Source organism: Ambystoma mexicanum, chromosome 3q (assembly GCF_040938575.1).
Source record: "Ambystoma mexicanum isolate Mex_15411 chromosome 3q, UKY_AmexF1_1, whole genome shotgun sequence".
Taxonomy (NCBI): domain Eukaryota; kingdom Metazoa; phylum Chordata; class Amphibia; order Caudata; family Ambystomatidae; genus Ambystoma; species Ambystoma mexicanum.
Window position 1 is genome coordinate 406,704,486 of NC_090926.1, and position 22,166 is coordinate 406,726,651.

At 49.5% G+C, this 22,166-nt stretch overlaps 1 protein-coding gene across 3 annotated transcripts in view; it reads right to left on the reverse strand.

The window, feature by feature from the left end:
* Nucleotides 1-22,166, reverse strand: part of CANX (calnexin) — a 745,024-nt gene that overhangs the window by 132,783 nt on the left and 590,075 nt on the right. For all 3 annotated transcript variants that reach the window (XM_069654105.1, XM_069654104.1, XM_069654106.1), the window contains exon 11: nucleotides 11,302-11,517. In XM_069654105.1, the coding sequence (XP_069510206.1) occupies nucleotides 11,302-11,517 (216 nt within the window). The remainder of the gene's footprint in view (nucleotides 1-11,301; nucleotides 11,518-22,166) is intronic.

Genomic DNA, 22,166 nt, shown 5'->3' on the forward strand with positions numbered 1-22,166 from the left:
CTCCGGCTAGGTGGACTGCCGATAGAGAGATTCCTTCTTGGATTACCCAAAACCAGAGCTGCATTGCCTCTCTGCACAGTGGCAGTGACCCTACGCCTCCTCTTTTGTTGAGGTAGTGCATGGCCACCGTGTTGTCCGTCATTATCAGGACATTTCTCCCCTGTACTGATGGCAGGAAACCTTTCAGCGCTAGTCTGATCGCGCTCGGCTCCAATAGGTTCATGTGTAGTCTGGACTCCGTTTGAGATCAACGACCGCTGATGGTCAAGTCATTGGCATGGGCTCCCCACCCCGTGAGTGAGGCGTCTGACTACTGTTATCTCCAGCCATGGTTGCCAAAACAGCTCTCCTTTCAAGATGTTCTCTGGATAGGCCCACCATTGACGGTCGCGGGCTACCTTGTCCGGAATCCGGAGGAGATCTGTCATTCTCCCTGAGAATTGCGACCACTGAGTTCTCAGTGCCCACTGAAGAGATCTCATTCTCAGGCGAGCCTCTGGCACAAGGAAGATGCAGGATGCCATGAGGCCTAGCAACCTCAAAAAGTCGAAGGCTGGGAGACGGGCATTTTGAAACTTGTTGACCATCTGCAGAATATCTTGAGCCCTCACCTCTGGTGGCGAGGCTTTTCCCAAGGAAGTGTCCAGGACCGCTCCAATGAACTGGAGTGTCTGTGATGGTATCATCTGTGACTTCTTGAAGGAGAAGCCCAGTTTGTGAAGGAAGTGGCAGACAGTCTAGCTGGACCTGAGCTTGTTACGAAGATACAGCCCTGATCAGCCAATCGTCCAGGTAGAGGTAGATCCCTTCCCTCCTTAGACTTGCAGCCACTACCGACATTAGCTTGATGAAGACCCTCAGGCGGAGGTCATCCCAAATGGCAGAACTCGAAATTGATAATGAGAGTCGCCAATTGCGAACCTCAGGTATTTCCTGTGTTTGAGATGGATTGGCACATGGAAATAAAAATCCTGAAGGTCGAGAGATACCAGCCAGTCCTGGAGCTGGAGGGCCTGAAGGATCTGAGAGAGTTACCATCTTGAACTTGTCCTTCCTGAGGAACTTGTTCAATTCTCGTAAGTCCAGGATGGGTCTCAGTCCTCCGTCCTTTGGTATGAGAAAGTAGGGGGGAGTACCAGCCCTTGTTCCTGTCCGCTACAGGTACCGGTTCTATGGCAACTTTCTCTAGCAGGTCTATAATTTCCTGAAAGAGGAGCGGATCTGGACCTTTTAGAGACCTGTGCCCCGGTGGATGACTGAGGGCTGTGTAGAAAGGGTAGGCAGTAACTCTGGGCAACTGTCTCCAATGCCCAAGCATCTGACGTTATAGCCTGCCATTCCGTCAGATGGTGAGTTAACTGTGGAAAGACCCGAGTGGTTTGGGGGCGGCTGATGCTGAGGGTAAAGAGGCAACTGCTGCGGCTTTAGTACTTTTGACCCGTCCACTTCGGGTGGATCTCCTTGGCCTCTTTGAGCCAGCTGTCCTCTGCCTTTCCCGAATGCGGAATAGCAAAAGGACTTTCCTCTTTCAGAGGTTCCTGAGGGGCGAAAAGGAGTTTGGCGGATAGCAGCTCCTAACGATTTTGCCGCTGCTTTAGATGTCTGCAACTTTTCCAGACTGTCATCAGCCTTTTTTCCGAATAATGAAGAGCCGTCAAAGGGCATATTCAAAAGTCTGGCCTGTACATCTGGAGCAAAGCCAGTCGCAACCACGCATGCCTGCCGATTGTTGTACTTGCCGCCATGGCCCTGCTGATATTGTCAGCGGACTCGATGCCAGTTTGAAGTGACTCGCACATGGCATCTTTGCCATCTTTAATAATGTTAAGGAAGGCTTCCCTTTCCTCTCCTTCGGGTATGCAGTCAGCCGTTGATGAAGCACACTCCGACAGTGTGCGACTGAACCTGGCGAGCATACAGGTGGCGTTGATGGACTTCAACGCCATACTACAAGCAGAGAAGACTTTCTTTGCCATAGAATCGTACCTCTTGTCATCTCTAGCCTGTGCGACAGTAGGGTAAGCGGTCCTGCTGCTTGATGAAGTTGCCGCTTGGACCACCAGGCTTTCTGGAGTCGGGTGCTTTGATAAGTATTCAGGGTCAGCTGCAGCTACCCTATACTTGGCTGACAATCTTTTATTGACAGCAGGGATAACTTCAGGAGTTTCCCAATTAGATGCAATTTTCCTTTGTAAGGCTGCATGGAAGGGGACCACCGGGTCCTCCTGCGGGCCTTTGTCTAATATTTCTGTTAGGTCATCCTGTTGAAAAACAGGTGAAGGCGCAGACCAACCCATAAATTCAATAATCCTTGCCATCAGGGTTCTTTCTATAGGGTGTTTCGGCATGTTCTGGCTTAACAAATTCCACTTCTGGGGAAGTGTCCAGCCCACTTGCCTCATGTAATGACTCCTGTAGGTCTTTCAACCTTTCCTCTGAGGTGAAATCCTCTGAAACAGGTAGTGTGCTCCTCTGCAACCCAAAGGTTTCCTGGTCAGAATCTTCCCGTTCTTCATAAATTGAAGATAATCCAGGGTACTCGGACCTCTGAAATGGTGTAAAACCCATTTCTAAGGCAGAAGGAGCCAAACTCGTCATTATTGGGCGTGAAAACGTTGATGTCGTCGACGCCGATGTGACAGGCTTCGAAGGCGCCGAGAACAGCGTCGAGAAAACTGGAAGAGGCCTCGAAGAACTCGAGAGGATCGGGATCCTACTCAAGGATGTCGACAACAGTCTCGGCGTCGTGCCGGAGGCTCTTGGAATCACTGTTGGCTGTGGAGTAGCCGTGGTCTTCTCTTTCATCGGCGTTGATGTCCGCGTCGACGATGGCGTCAAGTCGATCGACGAGGCATCGAAGAACCCTTCGACAACGGCGAAGACGGTGCCTTCTTACCCAATGGCCCCTGGCGCTCTCGGGTGGAATGTTTCGCCGGGTGCTGCGACTCGCGCCTTTTTGATTTTTTGGGTTTTTCACCCGGGGTATCACCCTCAGCTGTCTTCGAGGGGGTGGAGGCCGCTTTCCCGAAGACGCTTAACATTTTCTTCCTGAATTCCTCCCACTCAGCCTGAGAGCTGTGTTTTGTGGGGCAGGAGGCCCTTTCTGGGGAAACAGAAGACGAGGAAGGGGATCTTCAACGTTTCTTCTTTGAGTGTCTTGATCTCGACGAATGGTGGGAGCTACTTCGAGATATAGAATGGGAATGTTTGACGGCGAGGAGACGAATGCCTCGACTCAGCCGAAGAAACCTTTGAGGAGGTTTTGACTGACTTACCTCTCTCGAGCTTCCCCTTGCGCTCCTTCAAGGCTTTCGCTGTCATGGACATGCAGTCCTCACACTCCGAACAATGGTGCTTGGCTCCCAAGCACCACAAGCAGATCCTGTGTGGATCCGTTAGACTTTTTTACTGCAATCTCGACATTTTTTGAAGCCGGGTCGCGCCGTTGTCGGTTCCGATGACGTTGCCATCGAGTACGAGTTGGTATATTCGAGTAGGTATAGAAGGTTTATCTGACTGAACAACAATGTTCCGAGGCCCCACGAAGCGCAGAAAAACGGAACTGAGCAACGGACGCCACGCGTGGCTATTTATGGGCATGGTGACGTCAGCGCCGATACGGTGGCCGTCGAGGGACATCGACTCGGCAGATGTCGACGCGCAGCGCCCTCTACAGAAAAAAATTCCGAGGCCAGCAAGCTGGAGACGAATTATCAAAGATTAGGAATACGTCGGAGGACGCAATCCCTTCGTAAGACAGTTTGAAAGTGAAACTTTCTTTTAATGAGGATTCCCAGCCTGATGGGGAATATTCATGAGCCTGTGAATCCATGCCAGATCCTTTGCTGGAGAACAGTAGTTCACCCAAGAAAATGTAGTTAAACATTAAGAGAAATTCAAGGGCCTTCTCAGTGGCACTGCACAAAAGGTGTGTGCCACAATGCAAAAGCAGATGTTTACGGCATTTACCAGACGCCATAAAACAGTAAGGAAAATAGAAAACCATAGTCAGGAAAAGACGCGAGTGAGTAAAAGGTCCCACTCACTGAGGAGTAAAAATGAAAAAGCCCCGAGTCCAGCAAAAGAGCTGGGGGTCTCTAAAGTTAAAGCGAATTGGCACAGAAATTCAAATTCTCCCTAACAGCAGGACAGTAGCCTTCTCAGCTTTTGCAGAAAGAATGACCCTTGTGCAACATGTCTGAAGGCACAGAGGTGGTGGGGTGGGGGGAGAGAGAGGAGGGGGGGGGGCGGGTGGGGACAGATTTGCAGGCACATACAGCGACCATCACCACAGCAGGGCAACAGAGGGACCGCAAAAGCTTGTGGCGTGGTGCACTCAAATCACGACGAAGAGGAATTAGGACAATGAGTTTTGGCGGGTGAGGGTCCAGGACCACAAGTAATAGATTCCCAAAGTCACGGGACAGCAGCACTTCTATACGATATGCCGGGTTCGAGCTTGTCATTTCACTGGATGGCCCAGGAACACTTCCGAAGAGGCTCTTTGCGTGGGTAAGCAGGAGGTGCAGAGAGTAGATAGTCCAACTATGGTTGGCAGGAATTGATGTAGTAAACCTGTGGGAGACTACACAACCTTTGTCCTCCTGGTATTAGGTAACCCACCTTTTGGTATAGGCTTGTACTACACAAATTGGTAGTGTGACTGAGCAGCCAGGCTCATTGAGGGGTAAATGTGAGCTGTATAGCTGTAGCAATGAAATTCACAAATACAAGTAGCCAAGTAACACTTGCACTCAAGGTTTTTGATATAACAGTTTTTAAATAAGCATTCTTTGAAAAGGGCAATGTATGTAACAATCGAATATACTTTAAAACACTTTTCCAGAATCAACACAGACCTAGTAGATACTCTTTAGAGATGCTTCTTACAGACTTCCTACACCTGGAGGGGACTTCACTAACTAGGACAATAATGGCATTTATATATCACCACTAGTACACTTTGTAGATTCGGAGAGTGGTAGAAAGGTAAGGTTAAGGGAAGGAAAAAGGTTAAACAGGTTCTCAGAGCATTTGAGTATTTTAAATCGTGAATGAAGTCTAGATAAAAAATCTTTCCCAGCAATAGTTAAAAATCAAGTTTTCACCTATGAGGGATAGGAAGTATCGAAGTCAAATGGACGAGTCTGCAGGGAGCCAGGACAGGCAAAGTCAATGGGAGCATGTTCTATGGAGCGGAGGAACTTCGATAGCAAAGTCTTGCACCAAGTTAGAGTTGGTTGAAGAAAAATCACTGTATGGTCAAAAGCTGTTATACTTGTGAAGGGTAGAGCTGCAATCAACTCTAGCAAAGTAGCTACTGCAAGCCTCAACCTGAAAAGTTAAAGACACTGAGGCAAGTACACAAAGTCAGAACAGTACCACTGGTTAGAAGAGTGGTCCAGCAGGCTTTCACCTGGTTGCAGCGATGCAGTTCCTGGGACTTAGTCGTGGGGACAAGAGGGAGGATGTCCGTAGGACTCCTGCAGCAACAATTTGGTCAGCGGCAGCTACAGGCTCTTTTCAGGTCAGCGGCACTTCCTGGTTTCAGCACTCGGTAAACCGCACCACCATAGTCCGGCACTCTGGTAAGTGGACTCTAGCTCTGGTAGTTCCGCTTCTGGAGGGTCCTGGGGAGATTCCTGGAGCTTCTGGACGGATCAGACGTTGCATTCGCCTACAGATTTCTCAACCCCTGGCACTCGGTTCCTACAGCAGCAAAGTAGTACAGCCAGTCAGGCAAGATGGTCCAGTGGAGTTAGTCTCAGGGTTAGTTGGTCCCACTAACCCAAGGGAAAAAGTTGTCCCTTCCAGAGCTTCTCTTGTAGATTAGGAAAATGAGTTTGAGCACAGCAGCAGGGGTTCACAGGGCAATTCAAAGGTCTAGGAGGATGCAGCAAGCTTCATTCACGGTTTTGTCGGGTTGTCCTTCCCAGTGGTCGACTCAGTCCCCAAAACCCTCACCTTTTAAGCAGGTTTCTCCCATTCATGCACAGCCTTGCTGTCACTCACAGCAACTGGAAAATGTAGAAAAAAGACCAGGGCCATTTTGACAAAATGGTCACCCATGGGTGCTATGCTGCAGCGGAGGATTCAGCCTGCTGTAGAAAAGCACAATGGTAGGAAAATTAAACCACTGCCACCAGCCATCTAAAGTCTTGAGGGTAACAAAAATGTTACACGAGTAGGTAGGATAAGGGGCTAGTAAGCAACCCCGCCCCCCCAACATGCCACACAAGATGGCGTGTGCTGGGCCTACAAAGAAAATAGGTAAGTAAAGTCAATTTCACTTTACTTTTCTTGGGAACAGTAGTTTAATAAGGTTTAAATACCTTTTCTTGTGTAGACATCTAAAGGATTTCGCTGTGACACTGCACTGAAGGTGCAGTTTGTCACCATACAAAAAGTAGATGCCTATGGAGTTTGTTAGACTAAAACAAAGCAGATCACAATCCAAATCAGGTAAAGCTACGAGAGTGAGGAAAGGGGCTCACTGACTCCAGGGTTAAAATTAAAGTCCAGCAAAAGAGCTGGGGTCCCCAAGGTTGAAGGTAATTCGCAAAGAAATTAGAATTCTTCCCAACACACTACTCCAAAGGGACGAAGCGCCCTTGCAGGCCTTCTTGGTTTGATGCACAAGCAGGGGTCCGACGGGACAACAGTAGGATCAGGGTGCCAAATGTTTCAGCACGCGCCTGGCAGTTCCACTGGTCTGCTCTTGTTTCAGCATACTTGGCTCCTTCTCAGTTTATCGACCTAGAATGGACGCAGAGCCCCTTCGCTTAACCAAGATCCGCTTCACGCTCAAATCTGGGATAGCCAATGGAAGATCTGTTCTCTTGCATTCACGCCAGGCCCACAGTGGTTCCAGTCATTCAGGCCTACCAGACATACAGGCACCAGGTGTGGATTGGGACCAGACAGTCCCAACCCTCTTCCTGGGCTCTAGCACAAGTGACATGCAGGAGCCCAAGAAAGATATGGTTTTTGCGGGAGGCTGCATGCCCAAATAAGGAATACGCTGGTCTCTCGACCTGGGGGAAGGTATAGGGACAAAATGGCCAAATGACTCTGGCACTGCCATTTTCGACACTGGCCACAGTCTTGGGCCAAATGTGTTAAACGCGATATGGTCCATCAAAAAGAAGTAAAAATACTTTAAAAGTGAACTCCTGCCACCAGTTCGCCCTAGAGACACTTGTACAATCGAAAAAATCCTTAGAGGGTGGCTAGGGCCATAAAACAAGAGGACCCCTATGCGCAGTGCTGTAAGGTACTTGGCACAAACAAAACGAGTTACCAAGAAATTGCAACATAGTCAAAGACTAAGGGAAATAGTTTCCCAGTACTGACAGTCTGAAGGATGTGTCAGTTTCCCCATAACAAATTAGCAAAAACCCAGGAGTGCAGCTGAAGGCTGTGCTCCACTGGAAAAAGTCAGGTTAGGTAAGTGTTAGGGAGAATTCTCCTAAATGTGCCAGTTCCTCCCACCTTAGAGCACTCACAGCTCTTTTGGATATGGAGTCTAACCCACTCCATAGGCATCATCTTTTCATTTGGGTCACACAGCACCCTCAGTGCAGTGACACAGGGTTTAAATAACTTCTCTGGGATGAACTACTGTTCCCCAAACTAAGTAAAGTGAAATTGACTTCATTAGTCTCATTAAATTCCTAGCCCCAGCACAGCCCATCTTACAATAGAGTGCTGAGGGGATACTTAGTATCCCTGTGTCTAGATGCTCATGTAGCAATCAAAAGCTACCCTTTCCTCTCAATGGCTGCTGGCAGTGGTTTTACAACAAACTACCATGATTTTTTCCGCCTGAACACCGGTAGCATTAAATCGTGGGAGCCATGTTTTTCAAGATGGCGTCTGAGCCTCCTTTGTTTAAACAGGTCCCGGTCTTTTTTTGCAATTTCTTTTTGGAAAGGTCCTTCTAGAGTTTGTGTCTGTGTGCCAAACCAGGTTTGGTCCCTTTGTTCCTTCACCTTTGGCGGGCTTCAGGACTGAAGTCCACCTCTGGCGCCCGAGTGTGTGGGGTGGGCAGGAAGGGAGGGAGGGAGGTGCCCGAAACTCCCTATGCTTAGTCTCCTAGGAGACCCAAATGCACTCTGGCGCGATTGGCTGGCTGACTGTCCGGCAAGGACAGCCACCCTGCTGGGTGAATGGCAGCGAGGCTGGAATGAATGGGAGAGAACTGAATAAAAGGAGAGTCTCTTGGCTTGGAAGGCAGAGTTGACCATTGGAACGAAAGAACCGAAGACGAGCTTGAAGAGGACGGCTGCTGCAACTCCTGGACCGTTGGTTTACCTGGAGAAGCCCTGCTGCAGGTCCGAATTAATAATAATAATTTGGCATTTATATAGCGCTACGAACCCCACAGGTATCTGAGCGCTGCTTATTACCCACAGTGTGGGTGCTCATTTATCGACCTCGGAAGGATGAAAGGCTGAGTTTGGCCCTGCCAGAATTTGAACCTGCGTCAGCAGGCTCTGCACGGGTGTCAAAGCGGGCGCTCTACTCGCTGTGCCACTTTTCTTGGCGAGATGAATTACCAAGATCATCTCGACAGAGAAGCCCTGCACTTACGACTTCTCCCTTTGAGTTGGTGGGACCAAACAACTTTAACCGTAAGCCACCTGGATACCATTCTCGGAGCTGGTTGCATTTTCCTTAAGGGTGCTGCAGGAAACCTAATAACCAGGGAGAGGGACACCAGTTTGTGTGCTGGACTACATCTACCGGAATTGAAGATTTGCCAGACTTCCAGTTAGGGCCAGGTCAAAGGCCTTAAAACCTCATCCAAGACTCTTTGGCACCAGGCTCATAACCATCATGAAGACCAACATTAGAATGGGACTATTTACTTGGGACTATTTAACTTTGGGGGGGAGAGGGGTGGTTCAGCCAACATGGAGGCGCACACATAGCTCAGTTACAAGGAACTGAGCTATGCGGTCTATTCTTTTGGGTGTGGCAGGCTTGGGACTATTTTACCTGGACTACTTTACCTGAGACTATTTAAACCGCACCCAAACAGCAGAACATGCTTTGTGTTATTCTGCTGTGGTCAGCGTAACGCTCACCGTGTCCAGTTCTTTGATGCTAGCTTACCTGAAACCAAGGACCTGCAGAGAGAGAAAGAACACTACGAAACTTACCTGGAACAGTATCCTGTCTTCAATCCATCGCCGACTTCAGTTCCACTCACCTGAAGGTACGAACTCCATCATCCGGCATCACATGCACCCTGGAATACCATAACCTGGAAAGAGGAGAAAGAACTACAGCATTAGTAAGCTTTTACTCACGTTTCCTCCCGAATGAAGAAAGCCACACAATTCTTACCTGGTCAGTCATCTCCTGGTCAGTATCATTGCTGGAACATTACGACGCTCGTCGAGGAACATTGCAACCTGCAAGGTGAGAAAAGCCACAGGTTAGCAATATAAAAGGCAAAACAGCGCCGCGCATAACTCACCGGACAGCATTGTGCACACCGCGCTTTCGCCTACCGGCCCATGCTGATCTTTAAACTGCATGACAACACCAAAATACCTTTCCATACCTAAAAGGAAAGCAGCAAGACATTATTCAAACTAAGAGGAACATAAGAACTGCATATAAAGAGTGTAAAGCAGCAAACCCACGGAGTCGCAGCAGGCATGGATTCCCACAGGGGGGCTTGCACCAGTGAAGTAACTTGGTCGCTGCTCACCCCCCACAACTACGCGCCCCTGCCAGGAGCAGGACTGAGACTCCACCTTTTACAATATTAAGGTGAGGAGAGGGCCCAAGGGGGAGGAAGGAGTTGAGGCCAAGGGACGTGTGAAAACAGACAATCTGGTTTTGAATCCAGCTCTCCTTTATTGCAGACACATCTTTAACCAGAGGCCTTACCAAGGGACAGGGTTTGAGAGTGCAAATCATCCAACCAGGGCTGGGTGGCGTCCCAGTGGATACCAGGTGAGCGTAACACCAACGTCCTCCCTCTTGTCTCCACGACTGAGGCTCAGGAACAGCGTGATCTGCCAGGAACAAAGTCTTCAGCTGCATCTTTTTCTTCATTGTAAGGTACTGTGAAAACCCGGCCGAGAGAACTTACCTCTCACTGAGAAAGTGCTTGACACTTTGGCAACTTGCAGGCCTAGTCAGCTTGTGACCCAACACATTAATCCTTTTACAAACTACTTCCTGGAACTTTGGCAAAAACTTCTGTTTAACTACCAGAACTGCTTTACCCTATACAAGACTTTAGCCCATTGACTTTGACCTAACCTATTGCATTGAACTGGCTCCTCTGGTGAACTCAAACTATTTGCACTGTCTAATAATAACTAATCTTTTTATTAACCTATGCCATTTTGCTCCTCCAAACTAGTTCAAATGCCTCAGAAACGTGAAGTGTAAAGTACTGAAGTATATTTGTGTGTGAGATATATTGCCTCCTTCTAGTGAATGTTTTATAACTGACTGAAATAAATTTGATGAAACCTTGAGTGTAAGAGTCCATTTGAATACTTGTGATTGTAGACCTCTGTTTAACAGTACAACTCACATTCCCCTCTTGAGAAGCCTGGCTGCTCAGCAAAGCTACCAGAACTGTAGTACAGACATACCAAAGGTTGGTTTGCTTACACCTGTAGTCCTAGTTGTGTGTAGTGGTCCCAAAGGGGTACTGAATACAAACTTTGCCTACCAGTAAGCCAAACAAAAGTAAACAGTTTTGGATGCTGGGGGTGAGGGGTCCATAAATGGAGGGAAAATTGCACTTAAGGAAATCTTTCCCCACAATAAGCATGGCGGCTCTGCCATTCTACCAAGATCCTTTGAGGAGTACGTACTGGGGACCTGTATGCCAAGTAATTTTAAGTCTTACCTCTTCTAGGAAAACTCTCCCAACAAAGCTCTTAAATGCAGGTTAAACTATCACATGTTTAACAAAACAAAGGCATACCTACAGAATGTTATTTTTTGGCCCTAACAAAACAGTTTTGTCCCAGCATTCTGGGACCCTGGTGACACTCAAAAGCCTATTCACTGACAAAGCCAATAGGCCTGGCTTTATATGCTCTTTATACACACAAAGGAACGCCAGGATCAACATCTTGTAGACCACTGGTTCTACCGACAGGATCCAGAAGAAAAAAAAAGTTAAAATAATTAATTTACCTTTACAGTGACAAGAATTACCCTAATTTCCAAACAATGAGACTTACTGGCACCAGATCCCAACAGATGTGGACTAGCAGACAGCATAGTTTTATGAACACTTGCTGCCATATAAAAAGCACTCACCTCTGAGGCTCCATCAGCAGCTTTTTTCAGGCCCCAGCCATCATTAGCCCAGTCATCAGCCACTGACCGGTCGTTGCAGATGATGAAGTTGTCAAAAAAGATTTCCGATGTCATGGACCACAATTCAAGCCCCACTGCACTAAATGGCGTCATCTTGAATGGTGTCAGATCTTCAAAGTAATCTGGGTTCTGAATCTTTCTGGGTTTCCAAACACCCTGAAGAGAAAAGACAAGTCAGTCAATGTGATGTTGCATTATCTTTTCAGTTTTAACAAAAAAAGTTCTCCCGGATATAAATGTTGGCAAATTCTAAGGTCCTATTCCTATAGATTTCCTAAATGCATTACCGTTAATCAAAAAAAAAAAAAGCAATGACTAAGATAGGAAGGCATGGCCTTCGGATGATTGGTTACTTACCTGTAAATCTATTTTTAGTATATAGATACCCTTGTAGAGTTACTTGCTTATCAATCCCAGTGACGGGCAAGCGGGCACACAGTAAAACAAATTAGAGATTAAGATTGGATAAGTAGGAGCTAGTATCCACTGATAACCAGTGAGCAGGAGCCAAGAGCTAGTACATAGCATCTCACAAATTTAACTTGCCCATGAGATGCCAACTTAGTATTTTGTCCAGTATGACTCATACTTTGTGCTGTATAGATGTGTTTTAATGATCATTTATACATCCCAATGCACAGAGGTATGCATGTTTGGTATCGGATCAGTTGGCTTGGGAAGCCAAAAGTAGCTCCTGCAAGCTGTTGGTGTCAAGTTAACCAGCCACTTCTGGGCTACAAGCTGGAGCTAAACTCCCAGCTCCCCTCAATTTCGAAACCTGTGCATGCATGCATAGATCCAAAGCACATGTGAGGAAACATAAGCAATTCATTAACTTAATTATAGCAGGCACAAACGTTATCCAATCTAGGTAGTAAACCAAAGGTCCCCTGGGAGGAAGGGAAATTAAATGTCAGATTGTCAACACAGCATGTTTGAGTATATTAAACACAAAAGGTCCTCTGAAGAGGAAGATTGGTGTGACGCAGGAGTGTAAAAGAATGCCCATATTGGAAAAATGATAAGTTACTCACTGCAGTGACTAACATACTCTTAGGGACGGGAGATAGAACCTTTTTCACCAGAAAAACCTTCTTCACTTTAAATTTAGAGGCGCGCCCAGGGAGAATGCTCTGCCCTCCGGCGCCACACCTCAGTCCCCATTGACGAGTCGACAATAGATTCAACATTGCCTAATGACACCAGTATTATTAGGGGAGAGGCTGGTGGGACGTATGGCGCAAAGGGGACTATGGACCAAGTACGTTAGTTACTAAGTTGAGCAACTTGAGTAATTACTCTTACGTCCCGTCCCATTTCTTCCACACTGTATGGGCGATTACAAATGATTGTAGCGCCGCGGTGGAGAAGAGACCCTCCTTAAGCAAATAGGTTCCTGAGAACCGCCTGCCTGAAAGCGTCATCAGATCTAGAGCCAGCATCCAAACAGTAATGCTTGCAGAAAGCCAAGGGTGAGGCGCTGGAATGCAATGGCCGTTGCCTTGGCCCCGACTGCGGGGGCATGCATGTTGGCCGTAAGTGGCTTGTGCTGGCCCTCGTACGCTTCTTTGTTGGCAGAGACCATCCAGCGGGATATGGAGGCCTCAGAGGCCCGAGCCCGTCTTGAGCCTCCGAAAGTGACAAACATGGCGTCCAACTTGCGGAAGCCCTTGGTCCTGTCCAAGTAGAATTTCAGAGCACGCCCAACATCCAGGCAGTGCAGCACTGTGCCTCGTCCTTAGGATCGGGCAAAAAATGTAGGAAGGACCATTTCCTCGTTCAGGTGGAAAGCAGACAGAACCGTGGGCAGAAATGCTGGGTGCGTCCACAGGACTACCTTGTCCTTGTGAAAGGTGGTATATGGCTCGGAGGCAACCAGCGCCTGGATCTCTATTTGTAAAGCGCACCTGGCCCTTGGGCATCTGGGCGCATATTTTTTGGTTACAGCAGACCTCTAAGTGGCGGCATTGAGTACATCATATAAATGGATGTATAATCTCGACTTACAATATTTACAGAGGTAAGTAGCTACACGTCATATGCAGGGAGGCTAAGTTAGCAGTGCAGAGAGGGAACAGGAAGCGGTGCTAGTTGTCACTGTCTGGAGCCACAATTTAGTATTGCGTTTGAAGGCATACTGGGAGGGTTCGGACCAGAGTGTGAGAGGCAGTGTGTTCCAGAGTTTGGTCGCCGACTCTACGAGCCGAGGCCGACTAGTAAGGCCTTCCTGATGGTGACCATCCTGATGTCCACGGACGCCATTGGCTCAAATTGTGTGTGCCAGTGCGCCCAAAACTATGTTGAGGTCCCATACAAGGTGCATTCTCCTGACGGGCGGGTAGAGCCTAGCCAGACCTGTCAGATGTTTGATGATCGGGTTGGAGGAGGAAAAAATGCCCTCCGAGTTCCTGTAAGCCCCAATGGCTGCAAGGTATGTGCGGCAGGTATCCACCGGTACGCCTGAATGAGTGCGGTGCGCTGAAAAGGAGAGCACGTCGTCCAAAGTGCAAGCCAAGGGGTCAATTCCCTTGGAGTCTGCTCAGTGGCAGAATATGGTCCATTTGCTTTTGTACTGGGCCCTGGTGGCTTTGCTCCTGGCGCCCTGTATGATCTCCAGATTGGCCTGTGGGAGGCTAAGGTGCTGAAGAGTTACCTGCTCAGTTACCACGCTGTGAGGGCTCATTTCCCTGACACAGGGTGGATGATTCTGCCCCCCTGCTGCGCCAGAAGATGTGCTGGGCACGTCGAAAGTTGTCTCAGGGGCACCTCCGAGAGGCTAAGTAGCTCTGAAAACCATGGCCTGGCCGGCCACCATGGAACTATCAGAATGATTGAGTTGGCGGGACTCCTTGATCTTGCAAATTAACCTGTGGATCAGAGGAGTGGGCGGAAATGCGTAGGCTTTCATGTCGGTCCACTGGAGGTGAAATGTGTTGCCCAGAGCCGGGGCCCTGACCTTGCCAGGATGCAAACTGGGGTCACTTCTTGTTGTGCCAGGTGGCAAAGAGTTCCACTTGGGGATGAACCCACCTGTTGAAGATCTCCTGAACAACAAGGTCATTTAGGTGCCACTTGTACTTGTCTGCTCCCAGCCTGAGCCTGTCCGCTTCCAGGTTGGATTCCCCTGGGAGGTGGACTGCTGGGAGGTAAATGTCATTTTTTTTCAGGGTCCATTCCCACATGCTGATCGCCAGTCTGCACAGAGGAGATCTGGTGCTTCCCTGCTTGTTGACGTAGTACATGATGGTCGAGTTGTCCGTGTGAATGAGGACAACCTTGCACCTGAGAAGTGGTAGGAATGCTCAGAGTGCTAGTCAGATGGCTAGTAGCACCAACCAATTGATGTGGTAGTCCTGTAGAGTCCAGGCGCCATGGACCGAGAGCTCGTCCAGGGTGGCTCTCTAGCCCTTGAGCAAGGAGTCTGTGTTGATAGTGGCCTGCGGAGAGGGCGGCCGAAAGGGTTTGCCTAGGTTGCAGTCCATGGACCACCATGTTAGGTCCAGATGGGGGAACGTTTATCTCAGACTGCGAGCCCCGATTCCATGAGGCTGCTAAGTGCAGCTGAAGCTTTCTCTGGTGTGCGGCCCGGCTAATAGGATCACTGCCAGTAGACCCAGGAGATGTTGGTACAACCATGCCTAGGTCAGCTCTCTGCTGAGGAAGTGGGTGGTGGCCCTCTTGATGGCCGAGATTTTGTCCTCCGACGGGAAGACCTTTGGAGCACGTGTCCCAAATGCGTCCCAGGAATGTCAGTCTGCAGCTGTGACTGGAGGTTGAGCGAGAAGCCCAGATCGTGCAGAGTGTTCATGAGGGCATGGGAAGAGTGGACTCTGAAGAGAGCCACCACGGCGTTCATGCGTCTGGTAAAGACCCTGGGGGCCGAGTTGAGGCCAAATGGAAGTACTTTGTATTGAAAATGGTAGCCCATGATCCTGAACTCGAGGAAGGCACGATGGGGCTGCCAAATTGGGACGTGTAGGTACGAGTCTTTCAGGTCCAGGGAGCACATCCAGTCTCCCTTGTCCAAGGTCTTCGCTATAAAAGCTGGCATAACCATGTTGAATTTTTGCAGGGGTAGGGAGAGGTTGAGAGTGGAACGGTCCAGCACAACTCTCTGGCACGCCAGGTTTTTCTGAATGGCGAAAATCCTGGAGTAAAAGCCAAAGCCTCGCTGCCAGGCTGGGACTACCTCCACTGCCTGGCTCTCTACGAGCGACCGGATCTCCGCCAAAAGAGTTGCTGTCCCAACCTGTGGGAGTGGAGGAGGGAGGAGAGTCTGGGATAGGAAGGCGTTATCCTGTGGATACTATGGAGAGGATCCAGGGGTCCGCGAAATTCAGGCGCCAGAAATGTGCATGGAGCACAAGCCTGCCCCCCAACGGATATATGTGGACCCGAAGGGGCGTGTCTTGCCTTCTTTCCCTCAAAGGCGGACGCTGAGGAGGGGGAATGGAAAAAGCCCTTACCCCTGGCACTGGGTGGGGAGTTTTGGGAGGAAGTCTGCAATTTCCCGCCATAACTTTTGGTTGACGGAAGCCAGCATGGCGTCTGCGCTGGCCTGACTAAGGTGCAAGGAGCTTTGGAGTAGATTTTCTTGCCGTACGCCTCCAAGATCTTCTCCTTGCCTCGCAGCGCCGCAGAGGCGGCGGCCGAGGACGACAGGCTTTGAGTATAGTGATGCTTCAGCAATCACAGAGGAGTGTGGCTGAGGATGGGTCGAGAGCAGGAGTATCTTTCACCCCCCCCTCCAATCTGCCTGTACTTGGCATCCAGGCTTCGATTGACCGGCTGGGCCGAGTGGGGCTTGAGCCAACCCTTCTTGACCAAGGAGACTACAACGGTTTGCAGTGGAATCCCCGTGTTGGCAGAGGGGCACCGCGCGAGTACTTCCACCAGAACCCCCCCCCCCCGCCCCCTGTGCTGGCTGTTCGACCTCGGGTTTGGGGAGACCCAGGTACTCAGCCAGGCCAGCAAGACGTTCGTGGAAGGCCCAAGCTGAGGATGGTGTGTCTGGATCCTTGTCTGTATCCTGTGGATCTGGAGGATCCTGTGGAGGAGTAGATGAGCCGGAAGCTGGGGTACAGGGACCGCAGGTGGAGGAGGTTGCAGAGTTGGCTGTGGAGCCGTAGGAGGCGGCTGCACCGGGGCCTGATGAGTCTGGTGTCGCTAGCATGGCATGGATGACTTTGCGGATGGCGTTCTTGATGATAACCCCCCATCTGAGGAGACCTAATGAGGCCAAAGAGTTATCAGGGGGGTGCCGATGGGGTGCCGATGGGGTAGCCGGGGCTGCTGGAGCTGCTGTACACCCTGTCCATATGGACACAAAGGAAAGCTACCCTGCGCAAATGAGGGGTAGACTGTAGGCCATGTACCTGGTTGAGGCAAGTCCCACCTTGACACTCCTTCTTCGCTGAATTCCTGGAATGGCGCCGGACAGGTGCCTTTCTGGCCCGGCGGCCATTTTGTCGAGCTGCCTGCCACGTGCCTGCGACGTGGGCTTGGCCCACCGGGTCCAGCCTCGTCCAGGACTCTTGCGTGTGGATCACGAGGCCTACGCTTCTCTGGCCTCGGCCTGGTAGGAGTGACCCCCCCCTCGACCAGAGGGTCAATAGAGCTGCGTTTAGGCACCCCCATTGACTTATTTCCAGTATTACGGCGTAGCCCCTCGGCCATGGAGCTGGTAAAAGGGCAGAGCCCCTCGGGTGAAAACACAGTTAAAGAGCCTTCCAGTCCCTCAACACTGCGCCCGGGAGGATCCGAGGATCCCTTCACCCGAAGGACGGTAGCTGTAGCAGCCTCGGAGCATGTGCCAGTAGAAGGGCCTGGCCTGTCCCTCCTGCGCAGGAGGGTGCCTGGGAAGGAGTCTCCCTTGCGGGGTGCGCCGGAAAATATCGGCCCTACCTTAGGCCTGGTTCAATGCTTCATGAAGTTCTTGAGATCCTCTGGAAGCTACCTCTGGAAGAGCTCCCTCCACCTGGCTAATCTGTTCTTCAGCACCTTTGAGTACAGCGAGTCACACGCCGAACAGGATTGCCAACCGTGGTCTGGGCCAAGGCAATGTAGGCAGAGGGCGTGGGGGGGTCTGAAGTTGGGAAGAGCCTGTTGCAAGATGGACACCTGCTGAACCCTGTAGAGGTCAACATGCGCCAGGGAGGAGCGTGACTCCTGAGGACCGAGTACCTGAATGATAGAGAAGACAAAGACAGAAGTACCCGTGCGTGGAATGACATGGCCGAAGCCAAACCCAGGAGCACTGGTGAATTCGGCCCGTTCCCGTCAACGTGGAAAAGGGGACTTTGACGTGGCATCGGAGGGCAGTCAGGGCAGCACATGCTCCCCCAAATTTAAAGGGGGAAGAAGGTTTTTTCAGGTGAAAAAGGTTCCGTCTCCCGTCCCTTGGAAGGGACGCCCTTACAGTATGGAGGGAAGGGGACGGGATGTAAGAGTACCATATTTACAGGTAAACAATTTTCCAGTAAATAATCACTTCACTTCCAGATACACAGGTTTAGCATTTAGACTAGAAAGCATTGTTCCTTCACCTGGGAGTAGACTAGACGACCCAAGCTTCATCTGATCAACGTCTTCAACAGCGCTTGTTTAACTGTCCATTTTTCCAGCAGTTCTTGAGGAGGAGCATGTCCACAGATGTCAAGGTGGCTGCTTGAAAAAAGGGTTATGGAACGACAGGTTTGCCAATTCAGCTGCTGTTACGGCCTTCCCTCACAATTCTCATCCTATTTTATGGAACCCAAAAACTGTTTTTAATTACAGTTTGTTTCCTTAGCATGGACTATTTCTTGGCCCGAGGGACTGCTATTAAAGTCTCCCTGCTACAGCAACCCATCTCAATGTGCTCTCTTGTAGCCCACATTGCTCATATAACAGGGGTGCTCTTTAAGCAACCCATTTTGATCCCATGGTCATTTGACCGCCCAGTGTGCTGTGGAGAAGGCAGACAGCAGACAATTGAGATTCAGCAGGGGTGCAACAGGCTTTCCCACATTTGTAGGCCAATCAGTTGTGTGGTCACAGGGTACTGTTGAGATTAATTTCCAAAATCAACCCCCCCGCGGGTAGATTTTAGGGGGCCCATCTTTTAAGGTGCAGAAGACACTAAAATCTAGCAGCACCCAATCAAGGTAGGTAGAGTGAGAAGTGTTCAGATGGATTTCGAAACTCTGGCCTTGGGGACAATGTTTAGGAAGCCACCCTAGTTAGAGTGAATAGGGGAACTCTGGTAGTTTAGCCAAACCAATTGAGGTAAGCGTGGAGAGTGGTGATGAATAACCTGGGAGAGGTGTGTGGTCAAGGGTCCACACAGTGAAATATAAAATTATTAAACTTGAACATTAAGTACACAAATACTCCAATGCATTATTTATTGTAGGACCAAAAAACACTTGACAAAGGAATCAAGCAGTAATTATCCCACGTCACTAAATAGAAGACTAGTTTACATTCATAGTTGGGCGATACAATGCAAACAATTCACCCCAATACCGGAAAAGTAAGTAGTTAAGCAATTTTATAACCAGTCCACACAAATAGAATCCTCAACTTTATGAGCCCAACCCTAAGTTGAATGCGGCCTTGTATCCAAATCTTCAAGTACCTCTAAAAGCTGGGACAAAGTTAGGAAATGTTCCTGTGGGTGTGAAGAATGTTCCAGAAGGCTTTCAAAGGGATGTGCAGGTGAGTAAAAGACTTTACATATCTTCTGGAGTGGCTTTTTCAACAAACGTTTAAAAAGCAATTTAATGGAAAAGTAATGACCAAGTGAATTACCTGTAACTATTGTTCTCCAGCAACGATTCACATGCTCATGAATATCCCCCCCCTTCAAAGCCCCCCCCCCCCTTCCATCAGGCTGGGAATCCTTGGTAAAAGAAAACCTGTCTCACTTACAAACTGTACTTCTCTAAACCAATCACTCACTGTCCTCTGGGTCATACTGCCCTCAGCCAATGACAGCCTTCTTCCCAAGCCTCCCCTGGCAGCAAACTTCTAATTTGGCAAGCACATAAAGTGGCAGTATGACTGATGCTGGAAATGCATCGGAGGGACAGGGCCTCTGTATCTTTGCCCTTTACTGCCTTTTTATTGTGTGTTCTGTCGTATTTTCCATGCAGGAGTTCATGTGGGACTCCTGGCAGTGCAGCTCTCGGTTTGGTGAACAGACCCGTGGGATACCCTTATGGCACCCATGGGTGGGGGTACAACCCTGTGCCCCTAGTATATGTTTTTGGCACCTGTGGGTGACCCGCAGTGCAGGGTATGGGCTGGTGGCAGCTCCATGCTGACTGACAGGTGTGCCAAATATCCTCCATTTTGGGGATTCCCCAGGCCCTGCCATTGAAATCAGTTGATTCGTGATGGAAAACAAGTGGCCTCTTGCTTTCTATTACCTTGTTTTCCCAAAATCCTGGGAAGCCATGACTCTGTCCCTTCCCCCTGACCGGCTGTTGGGTGGAAGTGCCATATATGGTGGTGTTGTGATGTCCAGTCCAGACTGACTGGAGCCTTCCCAGTGACTGTATGTTGTGGGTACCTACTGTGGGTGGGACCTGGGTGAATGGAGTGTGACCAATATGCACTTCTTGTTGTGGTTGTCTGGTTTCTGGTATGAGAGCCAAAGACTGAGACAGCCCTGCCCGAAACTGGCCTGAATGCAGTGTGTAGTGTTGAATGGCTGAGTACTTGTCCCAATCCACATTTCTTGTTGTGAGTGTCTGAGAGGGAGGAGGATGGCCTGAATGCACTGTGTGCCCAATTGGCTGACTGACTGCATGAATGCCCTTCTGTATGATTGGCTGCTGAGAGTGACCCAGCAGTGTGGATGAGAGACAGGATAGTTTATCTGGGGACCTCTCAGCACTGGAAATTGTTCAGAAGCTGTGTTACACTTCAAGAGTAACTGGAACTGCTGATCCTCGACGCCCAGCTGGAAGAAGACTTGCTGTTGCATTTGCTTCGACCTGATCTGAAAGCTGCCGAACTCATCAAGGACTGATCCGAGAGAGGACCTGGTAAGGCGCCCTCTTCCCGTGCTCTGAGGGACCATCGAGCACCGCTAACCTTCTCTGAAGCCCCCTGGAAGTCAGACCCTCGAAAGGCTGCCGACCCGAGACGGGACCGCTGAGGAGAACAAAGCAAAGCACCCGGACTTCGCTGCTGTCGAAGTCCATTGCCGTCGACCAGGGTTCGCAGGTTTGTGTAACCGCTGGAGGCCCATCGAAGTTGTGTTGCCCAGCCGTGGGGACCACTTGATGCCGTGCCGCCGACGACCGGAGCCGCCCGCTCCTTTGCCTAAGAACATTTGAATCCAAGGACTCCCTTGCCCGCAACGTCGACCGCTTTGTCCCGCCGGAGAAAGTAGAGGACGACCAACACGCCGAGGAGAATCCACCGGTGGGTTTCCCGCCACCTGAAGGCCACAAAGACTTCGACGCCCTCGTTAGGCCACAGTTCTTCTGAAACTCTTTGCGGTCCTGAACAATCTATCGCTGAGGTGCCCAGCACACCTCATCCTCGCAGGACGTCGCTGAAGAGCACCGCCTGGATCGACATCGGGGTCTCGGCACCCTTGAACTTCTCATCGCCGCCGACGACAAGTTCACCATCTTCGACGCCTCTCGACGATCTGTGGCTCCTGCTTTAAAGGGAGTCACTCCAGAAGGATCCTTCGACGCGTCTTCAAAGAACTCTACTCCACCAGGTACATTGGGGGGGCTAAACCCTTAATAGGAGGAAATAAGACTAGTGAACAATATATGGACTGGGCTTGTGCTATACATCTTTATTTTACAGGTTGCCCTGGTTGTGGGGGTTGGGGGTGAATCTCCACACAGAACTGTGCCTAGTGGTAGGGGTCAGCATTCTGCCTATTGTTTCAACCATCTTACGTTCCTTCCCCTCTATTTGCTGGTTTCCTCGTTATTGATCTGTGTGACATTTTAACCGTGCAGTTGATGCACTTTAATGAGATTTGATAACATTGGTGGTACCACTTTAGAAGAATTGTATATATTTATCATTGTTGATTTCCGAGTACAAAGTGCGTTATTGTGAACATACCTTTGAATATTAATTATATAAAGACTGTTTTCAGTAATAGTGTGTGGACATTCCTTTGTGGGGTTCAGGGACTACACTGTACTTAAGAACCAGCCTGCATCACCTCCCGAGAAGCTAGGCCTCGATTGCTTGTCCATTGCTACCTTATTAAGAATCTTGGCTGGGGTCCCCTGTGCCTCTCCTCTACCATATAGAGAGCGGAAGTACAGGCACCCCCCCCCACCAGTATCTTCACAATGACCAAGAAGAGCCGCAGAGGGTTAGGGAGTGTTTGCATGTGAATCCATCCAAGACCCATGCTGGAAAACAACAGTTATAGGCAAGTAACTTGTTCCTTCTCCAGCATGGGGTCTTGCATGGATTCAATGCGCAAGAATGAAGAATAAATACATAGCAGTACAACATTACACAACCACAGGAGGTGGCAAGGCTCAATAGAAGTAATACTCTTACCTCTGGAACAGACTCTCCTCCAGCAAACAGGTGGTGTAGCACTGCTTGGCCAACTGTTGGGGAGAACTCATTTCTGTGCAAATTCGCTTCAACCTTAGCGATCCCCAGCTCTTTTGCTGGACTTGGGACTTTTATTCAAAAGAGTGCTACAGTTTAAAACACAGTGGTTCAAAACTTTTGTTTCAAGTGCCTTAATACATTACCACCATCATTCAGCTTTCAAGTAAAAAAAAATATGTTCCATTACACCACCAAATTGGTCCATCCATTAC